The 12,673-nt window shown below is 40.0% G+C and overlaps 1 protein-coding gene and 1 non-coding gene across 8 annotated transcripts in view; one reads left to right on the top strand and one right to left on the bottom strand.

The window, feature by feature from the left end:
- The window catches only part of LOC105484268 (DENN domain containing 5B), a 205,276-nt gene that overhangs the window by 60,260 nt on the left and 132,343 nt on the right, over positions 1-12,673 (bottom strand). For 6 of the 7 annotated variants that reach the window (XM_011745743.3, XM_011745744.3, XM_071071922.1 and 3 more), the window contains 3 exons: positions 10,122-10,658; positions 6,358-6,589; positions 1,875-2,025 (listed from right to left, as the gene is read on the bottom strand). In XM_011745743.3, coding sequence (XP_011744045.1) covers positions 1,875-2,025; positions 6,358-6,589; positions 10,122-10,658 — 920 coding nt within the window. Of the gene's footprint in view, positions 1-1,874; positions 2,026-6,357; positions 6,590-10,046; positions 10,659-12,673 lie in introns of those variants that run through there. The other variant, XM_071071923.1, reaches the window with a different exon arrangement.
- Positions 8,348-8,451, top strand: LOC112427166 (small nucleolar RNA U13). The gene has a single exon (XR_003018641.1). It is a non-coding gene; the product is annotated as a small nucleolar RNA U13 (small nucleolar RNA).

Raw genomic sequence — 12,673 nt, 5'->3', positions numbered from 1 at the left:
CCAGCTAATTTTTGTATTTTTAGTACAGATGGGGTTTCGTTATGTTGACCAGGCTTCAAGTGATACACTCGCTTAGGCCTCCCAAAGTGCTGGGATTACAGGCATGAGCCACCACACCCGGCTTAATTAAAAAAATAAATTTTGTAGGAGCTTGGCCCGGTGGCTCACACCTACAATCCCAGCACTTTGGGAGGCCAAGGAGGTCAGGTTGCTTGAGCCCAGAAGTTCAAGACTAGCTTGGGCAATAGGACAAAATCCTGTCTCTACAAAAAACACAAAAATTAGCTAGGTGTGTTGGCATGTGCCTTTAGTTCCAGCTACTTGGGAGGCTGAGGCAGGAGGATCACATGAGACTGGGGAGGTCAAGGCTACAGTGAACCAGGATCAGGCCACAGCACTCCAGCCTGGGCAACAGAGTGAGACCTTGTCTCAAAAAAAAAAAAAAAAAACCATGTATTTTTTTTGTAGAGACAGGGTCTTCCTATGTTGCCCACGCTGGTCTCAAACTCCTGGGCTCAAAGTGATCTTTCTGCCTCGTACTCCTAAAGTGCCAGGATTACAGGCGTGAGCCACCGTGCCTGGCCCAAGTTTTTTTTTTTTTGAGACAGGGCCTCGCTGTGTTGCCCAGGCTGGATAATAGTGGTGCTCATAGGTCACTGAAACCTCCAACTCCTGGGTTCAAGTGATCCTCCCACCTCAGCCTCCCAAGTAGCTAGGGATACAGGCATGTGCCACCACACCCAGTTCCAAATGAAGTTGTTGTTGTTGTTTTTAATCTACAATTCTTTTTAATACTATTTTTATTTTTTGAGACAGGGCCTCTCTCTGTTGCCCAGGCTGAAGTGTAGTAGTACAATCACGGCTCACCATAGCCTCAACCTCCCGGGGCTCAAGTGATCCTCCCACCTCAGTCTCCTGAGTAGCTGGGACTATAGGTGCACACCACCATGCCCAGATAATTTCTGTATCTTTTTTGTAGAGACAGGGTTTCACCACAGTGGCTAGGCTAGTCCTCAACTCCTGGGCTCAAGCTATCTGCCTGCCTCGGCCTCCCAAAGTGCTCAGGTTACAGGTGTGAGCCACCATGTCTGGCCACAACTCTTTCACTTTACTGTTTGGTATTCCTTTTCTAAGTATTTAAAAGGATACTAATACTAAAAATTCTTTTCAAAAAATTTTCTCTTTAGCTCTTCAAGAGGGAAGATGGAGCCTAAGAATATATCTTGCTACCCAAAGTACTACCCTGTGTTCTCTGGAACCACTCCTCTTAACAAAACCCAGTTTAAGGCAGAGGTGAGACATCTGAAGGCTCTTTAATCTGGAAGGATCTCATTAGACTGGTGTGACAGGCTGTTGTTAAACTCTCTTATGTTCTCCTAAAAGCTGGAAAAGGCCAGGAAGGATCATTCCCTAGAAGCCTCGAAGGGAGCACGACCCTGACAATTCCTTGATTTCAAATTTCTACCTCCCAAAACTGTGGAAGAATAATTTCTGTTGTTTTAAGCCACTGAGTTTGTGGTTCTTTGTTATAGCAGCCCTAGGAAACTAATACAGATGATAAAGGTCTAACCTTTCTAAATTCCATTAGATAGTATTATCATTATATTTAAATCGCCACTTAAAGTGTGGCTTTTCCAAGTGTACTTTGCTTGAAAAAGAAAAAAAAATCTCTAGACTTTGGTTTTTTTTAAATGATGGATTTAAAGGTCAAGCACTCACAGAAGTGTCAATCCATATTTTAAATGCATTAATGTGGTCTTGAAAAAAGTAATCAGATAGATGTTTAATAGTTAAGCATTGTCCATTTGAGTTGCAGAGCACCCCACCCTTCATTCATTCCTTCAACCAACTACTCAAGTGAAGAACATGCTTACTTGTTATTGGTTGGTCCTGTTGCCAAGACATCGGACTGTAACTTTGGAAAGAACCCCTGCTCATATTTGCCTTGACCAATTTTCATATCAAGTAGATGTGGGTGGATTGCAGTGTGATCCATTTTCATCAGTCTCTGTTCAATTGATTGGGCTATAAATTAAATTTATAATAAATTAGAGACATTTCATTGCTAGCCCTTCAAAAATAATGTTTCCTCCACTCATGCACCTACAGAGAGCCCAATCACTCCGACACTCTGAAACAGACTGTGTGTGTGTGTGTGTGTGTGCACGCGCACGCGCATGCGTGTATGTTTCGAAACAAAGTTTCGCTCTTATTGGCCAGGCTAGAGTGCAATGGCACAATCTTGGCTCACTGCAATCTCCGCCTCCCGGGTTCAAATGATCCTCCTGCCTCAGCCTCCCAAGTAGCTGAGATTGCAGGCATGTGCCACCAGTTCCAGCTAATTTTGTATTTTTAGTAGAGATGGCGTTGCATCATGTTGGTCAGGCTGGTCTCGAACTCCTGACCTCAGGCGATCCACCCTCCTTGGCCTCCCAAAGTGCTGGGATTATAAGCGTGAGCCACCGCGCCCGGTCTTGAAACAGATTTTTACAAAGGCTCTTCAGAAATTAGTATAATGTAAGTATAAAAACGTTAACTTTAAGTAAATATTGGATGATTGATTTTCATGGTATTTTCTGCCTTTGTCAAAATCAGGGCAGCGGGGCTGAAAAACCTACAATTTTGTATTGAAACAGTTTCCTTTAAGTGAGAAATTCAATATTCTTACACAAAAATACGGTTCTAAGTACAACATTAAAGAAAATGATAGCAAATAAAATATTTTTCTTGAGCTGAAATACAAGTTAAAGAGAAGACACAAGCACAATGGCCTTATTAACTTTACTTCTTTGTACAAAGACCTATTAAATATTCATGGTTCTCCATCTGTAAAAACAAGCAACGGTGTGAAGTTTATTACCTCACTTTTAGCAGCAGTCACATTCTCATTAGTAGGAGTCATTTACGAGTGTTTATTAGATCAAGAGGGTAATACAGCAAAAGTTAAATAACCAGGCATTTAGAATGTTCAGAGGATAAGAAACTGGCCTTTGGAAGAAAAAATAGGTCAGTGTTAAGATGTGATTATTAAACATTTCTATTTTAAAGCCACTAAAAGTCAGGGATGTTGGAAGATGTCTCAAAGACCCCAGAAACAGTGACCTATTTCTCAGGTAAACAAACAAATAAATAAAACCTGATCTTAAACATTTTAATCAACTGAATTGTCAAGAGAAAATATAATATTTTAGAAGCAAGACTAGGTCTCCGATCCTCTGCCTGGAGATTACTTAAAAGGGGAGAACAAGCAGTAATGGTAGTTGTGTGATAAACAGAACACACTGTGGGAGCTGCTAATCTTGTGACTTAAGAGAAGAACAAGGTGCCTTTATAAATATTTCATAGAATCAGTTTATGTTGCCCCTTTTCCTTTTTTTTTTAGATGGAGTCTAGGATGGAGTGCAATGGCGCAATATCAGCTCACTGCAACCTCCAACTCCTGGGTTCCAGTGATTCTCCTGCCTCAGCCTCTCGAGCAGCAGGGATTACAGGCACCCACCACCATGCCCAGCTAATTTTTGTATTTTTAGTAAAGACAGGGTTTCACCACGTTGGCCAGGCTGGTCTCGAACCCCTGACCCCAGATGATCTGCTCTCCTCGGCCTCCCAAAGTGCTGGGATTACAGGCATGAGCCACTGTGCCTGGCCACAGTGGTATATTTTCAAGAGTATTATATAATTTCTGCGATGACAGTGGGAGTACCAAACTGTCTGAGAGGCTGAAAGAAAATCTATTTTAATTGGAAAGACTTTCTGGAAGCACACAATTAAGGTATTGGTGCTTAGTTCCATCTAAAAAATTCCATCAGGAAGGGAGAAATGAAATTTGTGCAACAAGGCATTATGCTATTCAAATGGCTATTAAGGCACTGGAATTCATTTTATTCTCTGAACAAGGATAGACAATTTCATTAACTCTACTTCCTAAATTTCCAAAACCACATAGGTAATTGCCATTTCCTGAAGGGGCTCCAAGGATCTACCCTGATTCGTGGGAATACGACAGGGTGATGTTTCTATGGTTACATAAAAGACATCATTTACATACTTCTCCCTTACATACACTAACGCTTCAGCATCATCATTCCTGACTTTGATCTATTTAAGTGAAGTGGGAAAGGCAAGCAAACAAGACAGGCAGATCAAGGAAGTTCCACATTTGCTGCCTCTCCTTTTTCTCCAGAGGAAAAGTTGCTATCAAATAACTCCAACATTTGAAGGGAAAGAAACAAAAGGGAGGGCCATCAGGTGACAGGTATCTGCTTATGTGGCAAAGAACAGGTTAGGGACCAGGCATAATTGTATAAAATAAGTGTGGACTAGTACATTTTACATAGTTCTTTCTTGAATGAACAGCTAACATGATGTTAAGGCTTCCTGTGCCAGAAATCAGTCAGACCTGGATTCAAACCATAGCTCGACAAATCACCAGCTATGCAACCACAGGTAAGTTACTTAACCTCTCAGTTTTCTCAACTGTAAAATAAGGGCAGTAATAAAACGAAATAAAAATAAGTATTCCAGGCCGGACATGATGGTTCATGCCTGTAATCCTAGCACTTTGAGAGGCCAAGGCAGGTGTTTTGTTTGAGCTCAGGAGTTCGAGACCAGCCTGAGCAACATGGTGAAACCCTGTCTCTACCAAAAATACAAAAAATTAGCCGAGCATGGTGGTGTGCATCTGTGGTCCCAGCTACTTGGGAGGCTGTGGTGGGAGGATCACTTGAACCCAGGAAGCAGAGGTTGCAGTGAGCCGAGATGGCACCACTGCACTCCAGCCTGAGTGACAGTGAGATTCTGTTTCAAAAAAAAAAAAACGGGTGCTGGGCCAGTCACAGTGGCTCACACCTGTAATCCCAGCACTTTGGGAAACTGAAGCAGATGGATCGCCTGAGCCCAGGAATTCAAGACCAACCAAGATAAGATAATTACCTTAGTAACACGGTGAAACCCTGTCTCTACAAAAAAAATCACCCGAGGGTGGCGGCACATGCCTGTAGCACCCATTCCCCAGGAGGCTGCAGTAGGAAGATCACCTGAGCCCAGGAGGTCGAGGCTGCTGTGAGCCATGATGGCGCCACTGCACTCTAGCCTAGGCAACAAGTGAGACCCTGTCTCAAAAGAAAAAACAAAAAAAAAATTCATGAACAACACCTGGCATGATGACTAACATAGCAAATACTCATGTTGGCTATTAATATGATTATTTATTTAATGGACTATATTACACTCCTAGACGAGACTGGTTAAGACTTAATTTCTTTCTTTTTTTTTTGAGACGGAGTCTCGCTCTGTTGCCCAGGCGGGAATGCAGTGGTGCCATATTGGCTCACTGCAACCTCCGCCTCCCAGGTTCAAGTGATGCTCCTATCTCAGCCTCCCTAGTAGCTGGGATTACAGGCACACGACACCACACGTGGCTAATTTTTGTATTTTTAGTAGAGATGGGGTTTTGCCATGTTGGACAGGCTGGTTCTGAACTCCTGACCTCAACTGATCCGCTGGCCTTGGCCTCCCAAAGTGCTGGGATTAAAGGTGTGAGCCATCACGCCCGGCCTGACTCAGATTTAATTTCAATAAATGAAGCTATTATAATTAATGGCACTACCAAAGCAAAGATACTGTTTTAGTATGTAAATTAAGCAGAATCTAAGATTTACTGTTTTAAATAAATACTTACCCTTTCTTGGATATAGAGAAGAGGTGAGAAGTAAAAAGGAAACATAAGTAGCAAGACAGAAATTAAAAATTTTTCCATTAGACAATAAAGAGAATAAAACAAAAGTCAGGCTGGACACGGTGGCTCGCACCTGTAATCCCAGCACTTGGGAAGGCTGAGGAGGGCAGATCACCTGAGATCAGGAGTTCAAGACCAGCCCGGCCAACATGGTGAAACCCCTGTCTCTATAAAAAATACAAAAATTAGTCAGGCATGGTGGCGCATGCCTGTAATCCCAGCTACTTGGGAGGCAGAGGCAGGAGAAATGTTTGAATCCAGGAGGTGGAGGTTGCAGTGAGCCAAGATCGCACCACTGTACTCTAGCCTGGGTGATAGAGCAAGATCCATCTCAAAAACAAAAACAAAAAAAAAAAAACAAAAATCGTAGCAACCTTCCAGTCATACTTGATTCAATTTATTATTGTTTTTCCTCTTCTGACTAAGAGATAAGGAAAGTCAAGTAGGAGTGGGACTCAGAAACAGAAACAAAAATTTACAAAGCATTTTGTGATAATCGGACCAGGATTAGCCATGAAGTCTAAAACTGAAAATTAATTTTGTTGTACATAAGGCCAACAATTTGTGGGGAAAAAGCGATCATGGATTTTAATTTAATTTAAAAGGCATGGCAAATGTACCTGCTTCTTTTAAAGTGCTGCATTTCTGATATATAGACGTCCGCAAGGTGGGTGCCCTTACATTATACAGCCTTATCTTATCAATCCGAGAGTCAAAGACCCGAAGCAAAGGATCTTTCTCTTCCCACTGAGACATAATTTTATTATCAATAAAGGTGGCAAACATCTGTGTTTCAATGAAGCGTGAAAGAAATGGCAGGTAAGGCTCAGGCTGGTCAGACAGAAAGGAAGCCTGTAATGAGATAATTAGGAAATTATTAGTGCAAAGAGATCATCTCAACACTACACGATAAGCCTGAAAATTATGTTAACTCAGGACATTCTTTTTAAATCTTATAAAACTGACACTTGAAATTCAAAAATCCTTAAAAATCCACTTTTCTTTCCATTTTCCTAAATTCAGAAAATGTAGGTCACTTAGGTCTTTAGCACTGATCTTATTTTACAAAATTGATTTACATTCTGATCCTTATGACCATTATGTATAAGAGAGGGCATCAGTAATGAAAGATGGCAGAGAAGTTGCTATACAATTTTCAATCATCCACTTCACTTGCAGTTAAAAATTTTTATCCCTTTCCCCAATGGGTTGTAATTTCTTCTGTTCTCTATTCCTAGCCTATGAAATATACTTTCAAGCCATAGGTAGTGAGATGATTAACTGATACAATAAAGATAAACATATCAGCATTAATCTTAAAAAAATACATGGAATTTATGCTTATGGGTGAAATTCTTTTGTTCTTCTTCAAGTGAATGCTTTTCTAGACTCTTTAACTCTGTGAGAAATCAATAGATGAGTGTTAAGCCAAGGTCAAATTCCTTCCACACCTGTGCTGACACAACAGTCCCAGCCTTAACAACTAAAAAAGGCACTGCCTGGAAGCTGGGCATGGTGGTGGCCACCTATAGTCCTAGCCACTAGGGAGGCTGAAGCCAGAGGATCCTGTGAGCCCAGGAGTTCGAGGCCAGCCTGAAGAAACATAGTGAGACCCCGTTTCCAAAACACAAACAAAAAAACCAAAGCACTGCCTGAAAAACCATCAGAAGCAAGCCTTTGGAGAACATGTATAATAAGCTGTACACCTTTCCTGTTACTAGCCTGTCTGATGCATGGGATGGTTCAGTTCCTAATTCAAAGTGTCATTTTTTTTGTTGTTGTTCTTCCATGTTCATGTGTGTACAGGAATTCTAGACTCAATGCAGTACTAAAATCTGGAAGTAAATTTAGAAGTAAATTCCTATTTTGGTTGCTGGGTTGGTTTTTATTTTTGTATGGCAGAAGCTAGAAGGCGAAAGGGGAAAGAGGGAGTAAGTTCTGACATAAGGTGACTTTTAAAAATACTCATCAGCTTGTTGCTAGCATATTTATTTTCATTCTGAAATTTAGGAGGTCTTTTTAAAATTTCCTTAGAGAAATCCACTTATTCACTTTAAGTAGTTCCATAGTTCAGGTGTATATACATAAATCCAAATAACCACAGATTCACAGTAGTCTCTAGAAATCAGTTCACCTCCACCAATAAACATCTTACTTTTCATACAGCAAATAGCCTTTTTTAAAAAAAGTGGGCCAAAGATCTGGCTTTTGATATTCAGACCCTCACAGACTATAAAATTTTAGGTCATCAAAGATTTGGCTTGTAGGACTAGTATGTCCTGCAAATTTTCCTAGTGAAGGTAATTACAAGCCTTCTGGAATCCAACAGAAAATTTTCATTTCTTTAGGGGTTATATAAAAAGAATTCCATTTATATAGTTTGAGGCTACATAAAGATTAGGAAGGAAGGAAGTATCAGGGCTTCATTTAGGTAAGAATTTGAATTGCCCCAAGGATAAACCATGGATATACACAGATTAGTTCTAAGATAGATAGGAAAAAGTATGGAAAATTGTTGAGTCTAATGAGAAAGGAACCTAAGGGCATACACTTAAAGAAGTGAAGTCTTGTTAATATTAAAGAAGTTTTCTCAAACATAAGTGCACCAGGATGCTTTTGTAGTTCATAAATGTAACAACTGGCTTTTCATGCTCATGTGTGAGATATACCTTCCTCAAACTTTGTTACCATGTTGGCACATTACCTGTCTGATGTGGGGAAAAACAAAGCACACCAGAACATAACTGTTCAACATACAATATTATCCTCCAACAGAAAAAATATCTCATGAAGTAAAAAAATTATCTTTTATTTTTTTGAGACAGGGTCTCACTCTCTAGCCCAAGCTGGAGTGCAGTGGCATCATCTTGGCTCACTGCAGCCTCAACTTCCCAGGCTCAAGTGATCCCACCTCAGCCTCCCTCCCAGCCTCCAGCACTGGGACCACAGGTGCACACCACTGTGCCTGGTTAATTTTAAAATTTTTTGTAGAGATGAGTTCTCACTATGTTGCCTAGGCTGGTCTCATACTCCTGGTCTCAAATGATCCTCCAGCCTCAACCTCCTAGTGTTGAGATTACAAGTGTGAGCCACCATGCCCAGCCACTATGTACCTTTATGAAAAATTTTAATTATTTCCAAAAATTCTCCAATATTGTAAATTAGCCTCTTGGAATGCATCAGCCCCTTTAGAAGGCCTTTCATGAGAGGCCACTTAGTGAAATCCATGATACATTCCAATACAAGTATTATACCTCAGCAATCACAGAGGCAGAGAACTAAACTACACCCTGGTGACCTAAAAGAATTAACACACAACCCTAAGTGCACCTGTCTGAAAAATAAAATCTGGGAGATAGGTGAAAAAAAAACTGGCAGAAGAATCCAGTACCCCTTAGAAATCACAGGACAAGGAAAGTTGGTATTATTTTCTGACTTCCCTTTCCAAAATCTTTGGAACCGTTTTACACTTACAGTCATAAAACCTAATTTAGTCACTCTTTTTCTCCTTTGATCTTAGAATGAGATAGAGAAATCTGGCTTCTGAAACCAAGCTGTTAACTTTACATGGACAAGTTGTGACTTCTGATAGGATAAAGACTAAATAAATGATTTCTAGACTAAATAAATAGATTTCATAGAAAAGGAGTAGGCTTATTTAACTATACTTGATCATAAAATAAGAGTAAATAAAACTGTTACAAGGTCAAACAGTATTAACAGATTTGGAAAACCTGCAAAATATAAGTTTCTATAACTTTTTTCTTTTTTTTTTTTTTGAGCTGGAGTCTCTGTCTGTTGCCCAGGCCAGAGTACACTGGCGTGATCTCGGCTCACTGTGACCTCCACCTCCCTGCCTGGGTTCGAGTGATTCTCCTGCCTCAGCCTCCTGAGTAGCTGGGATTACAGGTGTGTGCCACCATGCTCGGCTAATTTTTTGTATTTTTAGTAGAGACGGGGTTTTGCCATATTGGCCAGGCTAGTCTCAAACTCCTGACCTCATGATCCGCCCGCCTCGGTCTCCCAGCGTGCTGGGATTACAGGCATAAGCCACCATACCCAGCCTGTTTCTATAATTTAAGCATCTTTAAGGTAAAGAAAAATTTTAAATAAGATTACAGGCAATTTAACACACAATTTAATGACCAGCTCAATGAGCTGGTTGATTTGCTTTCTTGTAAAATTATTTTACCTAATGTAAAAATACTTGGTAAAGCAAAGTTCCTAATGGGCTGGAAGATGAAAAGTCTGCATTTAAAAAAGGTTAACAAAATCAATAATATATGGATAAGCATAGGCACAGAAGAAGAAAAAACTTAAAAATTTAAAATATCAATAATAAAGCCACTAATAACCACAAAAGGAAAACTATGGTTCTTTTTACTTTGTCAAAGTTCTGCATCTGTTCCCGGTTGGTCAGCCAGGATTCCATATCCTGAGCAGTCTGAATGACAAACGCTTCGTAATCTGCAAACATCTGTGTAAAGCGGTTAGCAAAGACCTCTCGGAGCTGTACATTGAGCTGGTAGTCCCTTAGTTCTGCCTCTTCACACTGCAGTTTTAAATCCTTGTCTTTTTCACCCAGAGAAGCAGAAAGGTCCATTTTTTCCACAGCCACACCAGTCCGCTTGGCCAGAGCCTGCAAGCGGGCTATGGTTTCATTGCCCTTCAGTAACTCATACATGCTGATGTTATTAGTGGAGACATTGCCATTCTTTTTGTCATTGACCAAGTCTTTCAGAACCATATTCTTCAGTTTGCTGGTACTCTCACTGCAATGTAGGCTGCCCTCAGGAGGGATCCCAAATTGAACAAGAACCTCAGAGAGTTCTTGGATAAAATCCACTTTATTGGGGAACTGTGGAAATTCTTCAGGCAACTCAATAAAATGGTTGTCAATGTCCACAAAACACAAATTAGCCTGAAAGAGAAAATAGAAAGGTTTAAAATAAAGAAACTGTATGTTCTAAAATATTCTTGCCAGCCACAGTGGCTCACACATAATCCCAGCACTTTGGGAGGCCAAAGCAAAAAGACTGCTTGAGCCCAGGAGTTCGAGACAAGACTGGGAAACACGGCAAGACCCTGTTTCTACAAAAAGAAAAGAAAGTCTTGCCAACTATTACAAACAAAAGCATAGATTATGGCGTCTTTTGTTAATCTTTGCAAGGTTTAGAATTTCTTATTCTTTAAAAATAACCTCTTTTTCCATCATTTTCCCCTATATGATTATTTTTATACCATACTTAATATATATGAAAATTTTCTCTGGGTCTCAGCAATATATTATAATCTGAATATGATTTTCTAACATTTGGCATCCATTAGGCATTCCTATGTGGGTAAGGGTGCCCAGACTCATAAGACCTTACACATACATGGTATTAGGTAAAATGCTCACTGAATGCACTTGAACTTTCTTTGCCACTCCACTGCTCTAATATCTGTAATTTAGAATTGACAATAATCACTAAAAACCAGCAGCTGTAGTATCTCCCAATAGGATGAAACTGGCAAAATCAATCCAATTCACAGATAATCCATAAATTTTAACTTTACTCAAAATTCACTGAACCTCCCAGAGCAAAACCATTTCAGAAGTCATTATAGCTAATGCAGGAGGCAGAGAGAGGTGGTAGAGGCAAGTGCATATATAACTGTGCACTTGATTGACCTTTGAATAATTAAGAGTTCACACAAGATATTTTTGAGTTGAGAAAAAGAGGTGACAGAAATCAGAAGAAATGTTTTTTTGAGTTTGTTTATACTTCACATTTGGAATTTATTTTGAATAAATATTTTAAATATTTTTCAAGTAGATATAGAAAATTCAAGAGGCCAAAGCATATGTATAAAGTTCTGATTATCCCTCAGGTATCTGTCTCTAAACAGTATTTTACCTTTACTGTACACACTCTCTTAATCAGGACAAGGTTGTTAGTTTAAAAAGAAGGTTGTGCTTCTAGATTGGGGGGTGTGGTGCCAAAATTGTAGCCCATCACATAAAAATAATATTGATTACATTAATGGTTGAACACAAGACATGGGGTGGAAGTCAATAAACAAAATAGGAAGCTTCACTGTGTTTTTCTCCCCGGCTCCCCCACCCCTAGGTCACCAAGAGGAAAATTCATACTGTTCTTTGATCTAGATGGCAAAGTAAGGGAAAAGGGGAAAGCAACCAGTTGGGTCTTTGTTTTTCTCTTTTGATCTTTGCTCTTCATGTTAGATACCAATTAGCAAGCAGCATACATAAATTCTAAATTAAGTTCAATAAAAACTCAAAATGAGGCCTGGCATGGTGCCTCATACCTGTAATTCCAGCACTTTGGGAGACTGAGGTGGAAGGATGACTTGAGGTCAGGAGTTTGAGACCAGTCTGGCCAACATGGTGAAACTCTGTCTCCACTAAAAATACAAAAATTAGCTGGGCATGGTGGCATGCACCTATAATCCCAGCTACTCGGGAGAATGAGGCAGGAGAATCACTTGACCTCAGGAGGCAGAGGCTGCAGTGAGCCAAGATCGTGTCACTGCACTCCAGCCTGGACAAAACACAGAGAGACTCTGGCAAAAATAAAATAAAATAAAATAAAAAAATAAAGTAAAATAAAATAAATTGATTTTCCTCCATTCAAAGCTAGATGATCAACAATGATTCCTAAAGCCTGATGTAATCTTTGAATCCAGCCTTTTAATTTTGCAGATGAAAAAACCGAGGTCAAAGAAGTTAGGTGACTTTCTGGCACCTGTTCCAAATGTGCACCCTCAAACAGACTGGTGGTTTATGGCCTTTCCCTGATATTTTTCCTCACCTCCAATGTCAGTAGTTTTCTCTAAATAAATTAAGAGCTGAAATGACGCATCTTGCTGAGACAGTAGCACTGCCTACACCATTCTTTTCTTTTCTTTTTTTAAGATGGAGTCTTGCTCTGT

The sequence above is a fragment of the Macaca nemestrina genome, chromosome 10 (assembly GCF_043159975.1).
Source record: "Macaca nemestrina isolate mMacNem1 chromosome 10, mMacNem.hap1, whole genome shotgun sequence".
In the NCBI taxonomy this organism is placed as follows: domain Eukaryota; kingdom Metazoa; phylum Chordata; class Mammalia; order Primates; family Cercopithecidae; genus Macaca; species Macaca nemestrina.
Note: the sequence above shows the minus strand (reverse complement) of the source record. Positions and strands in the feature narration are given on the sequence as shown.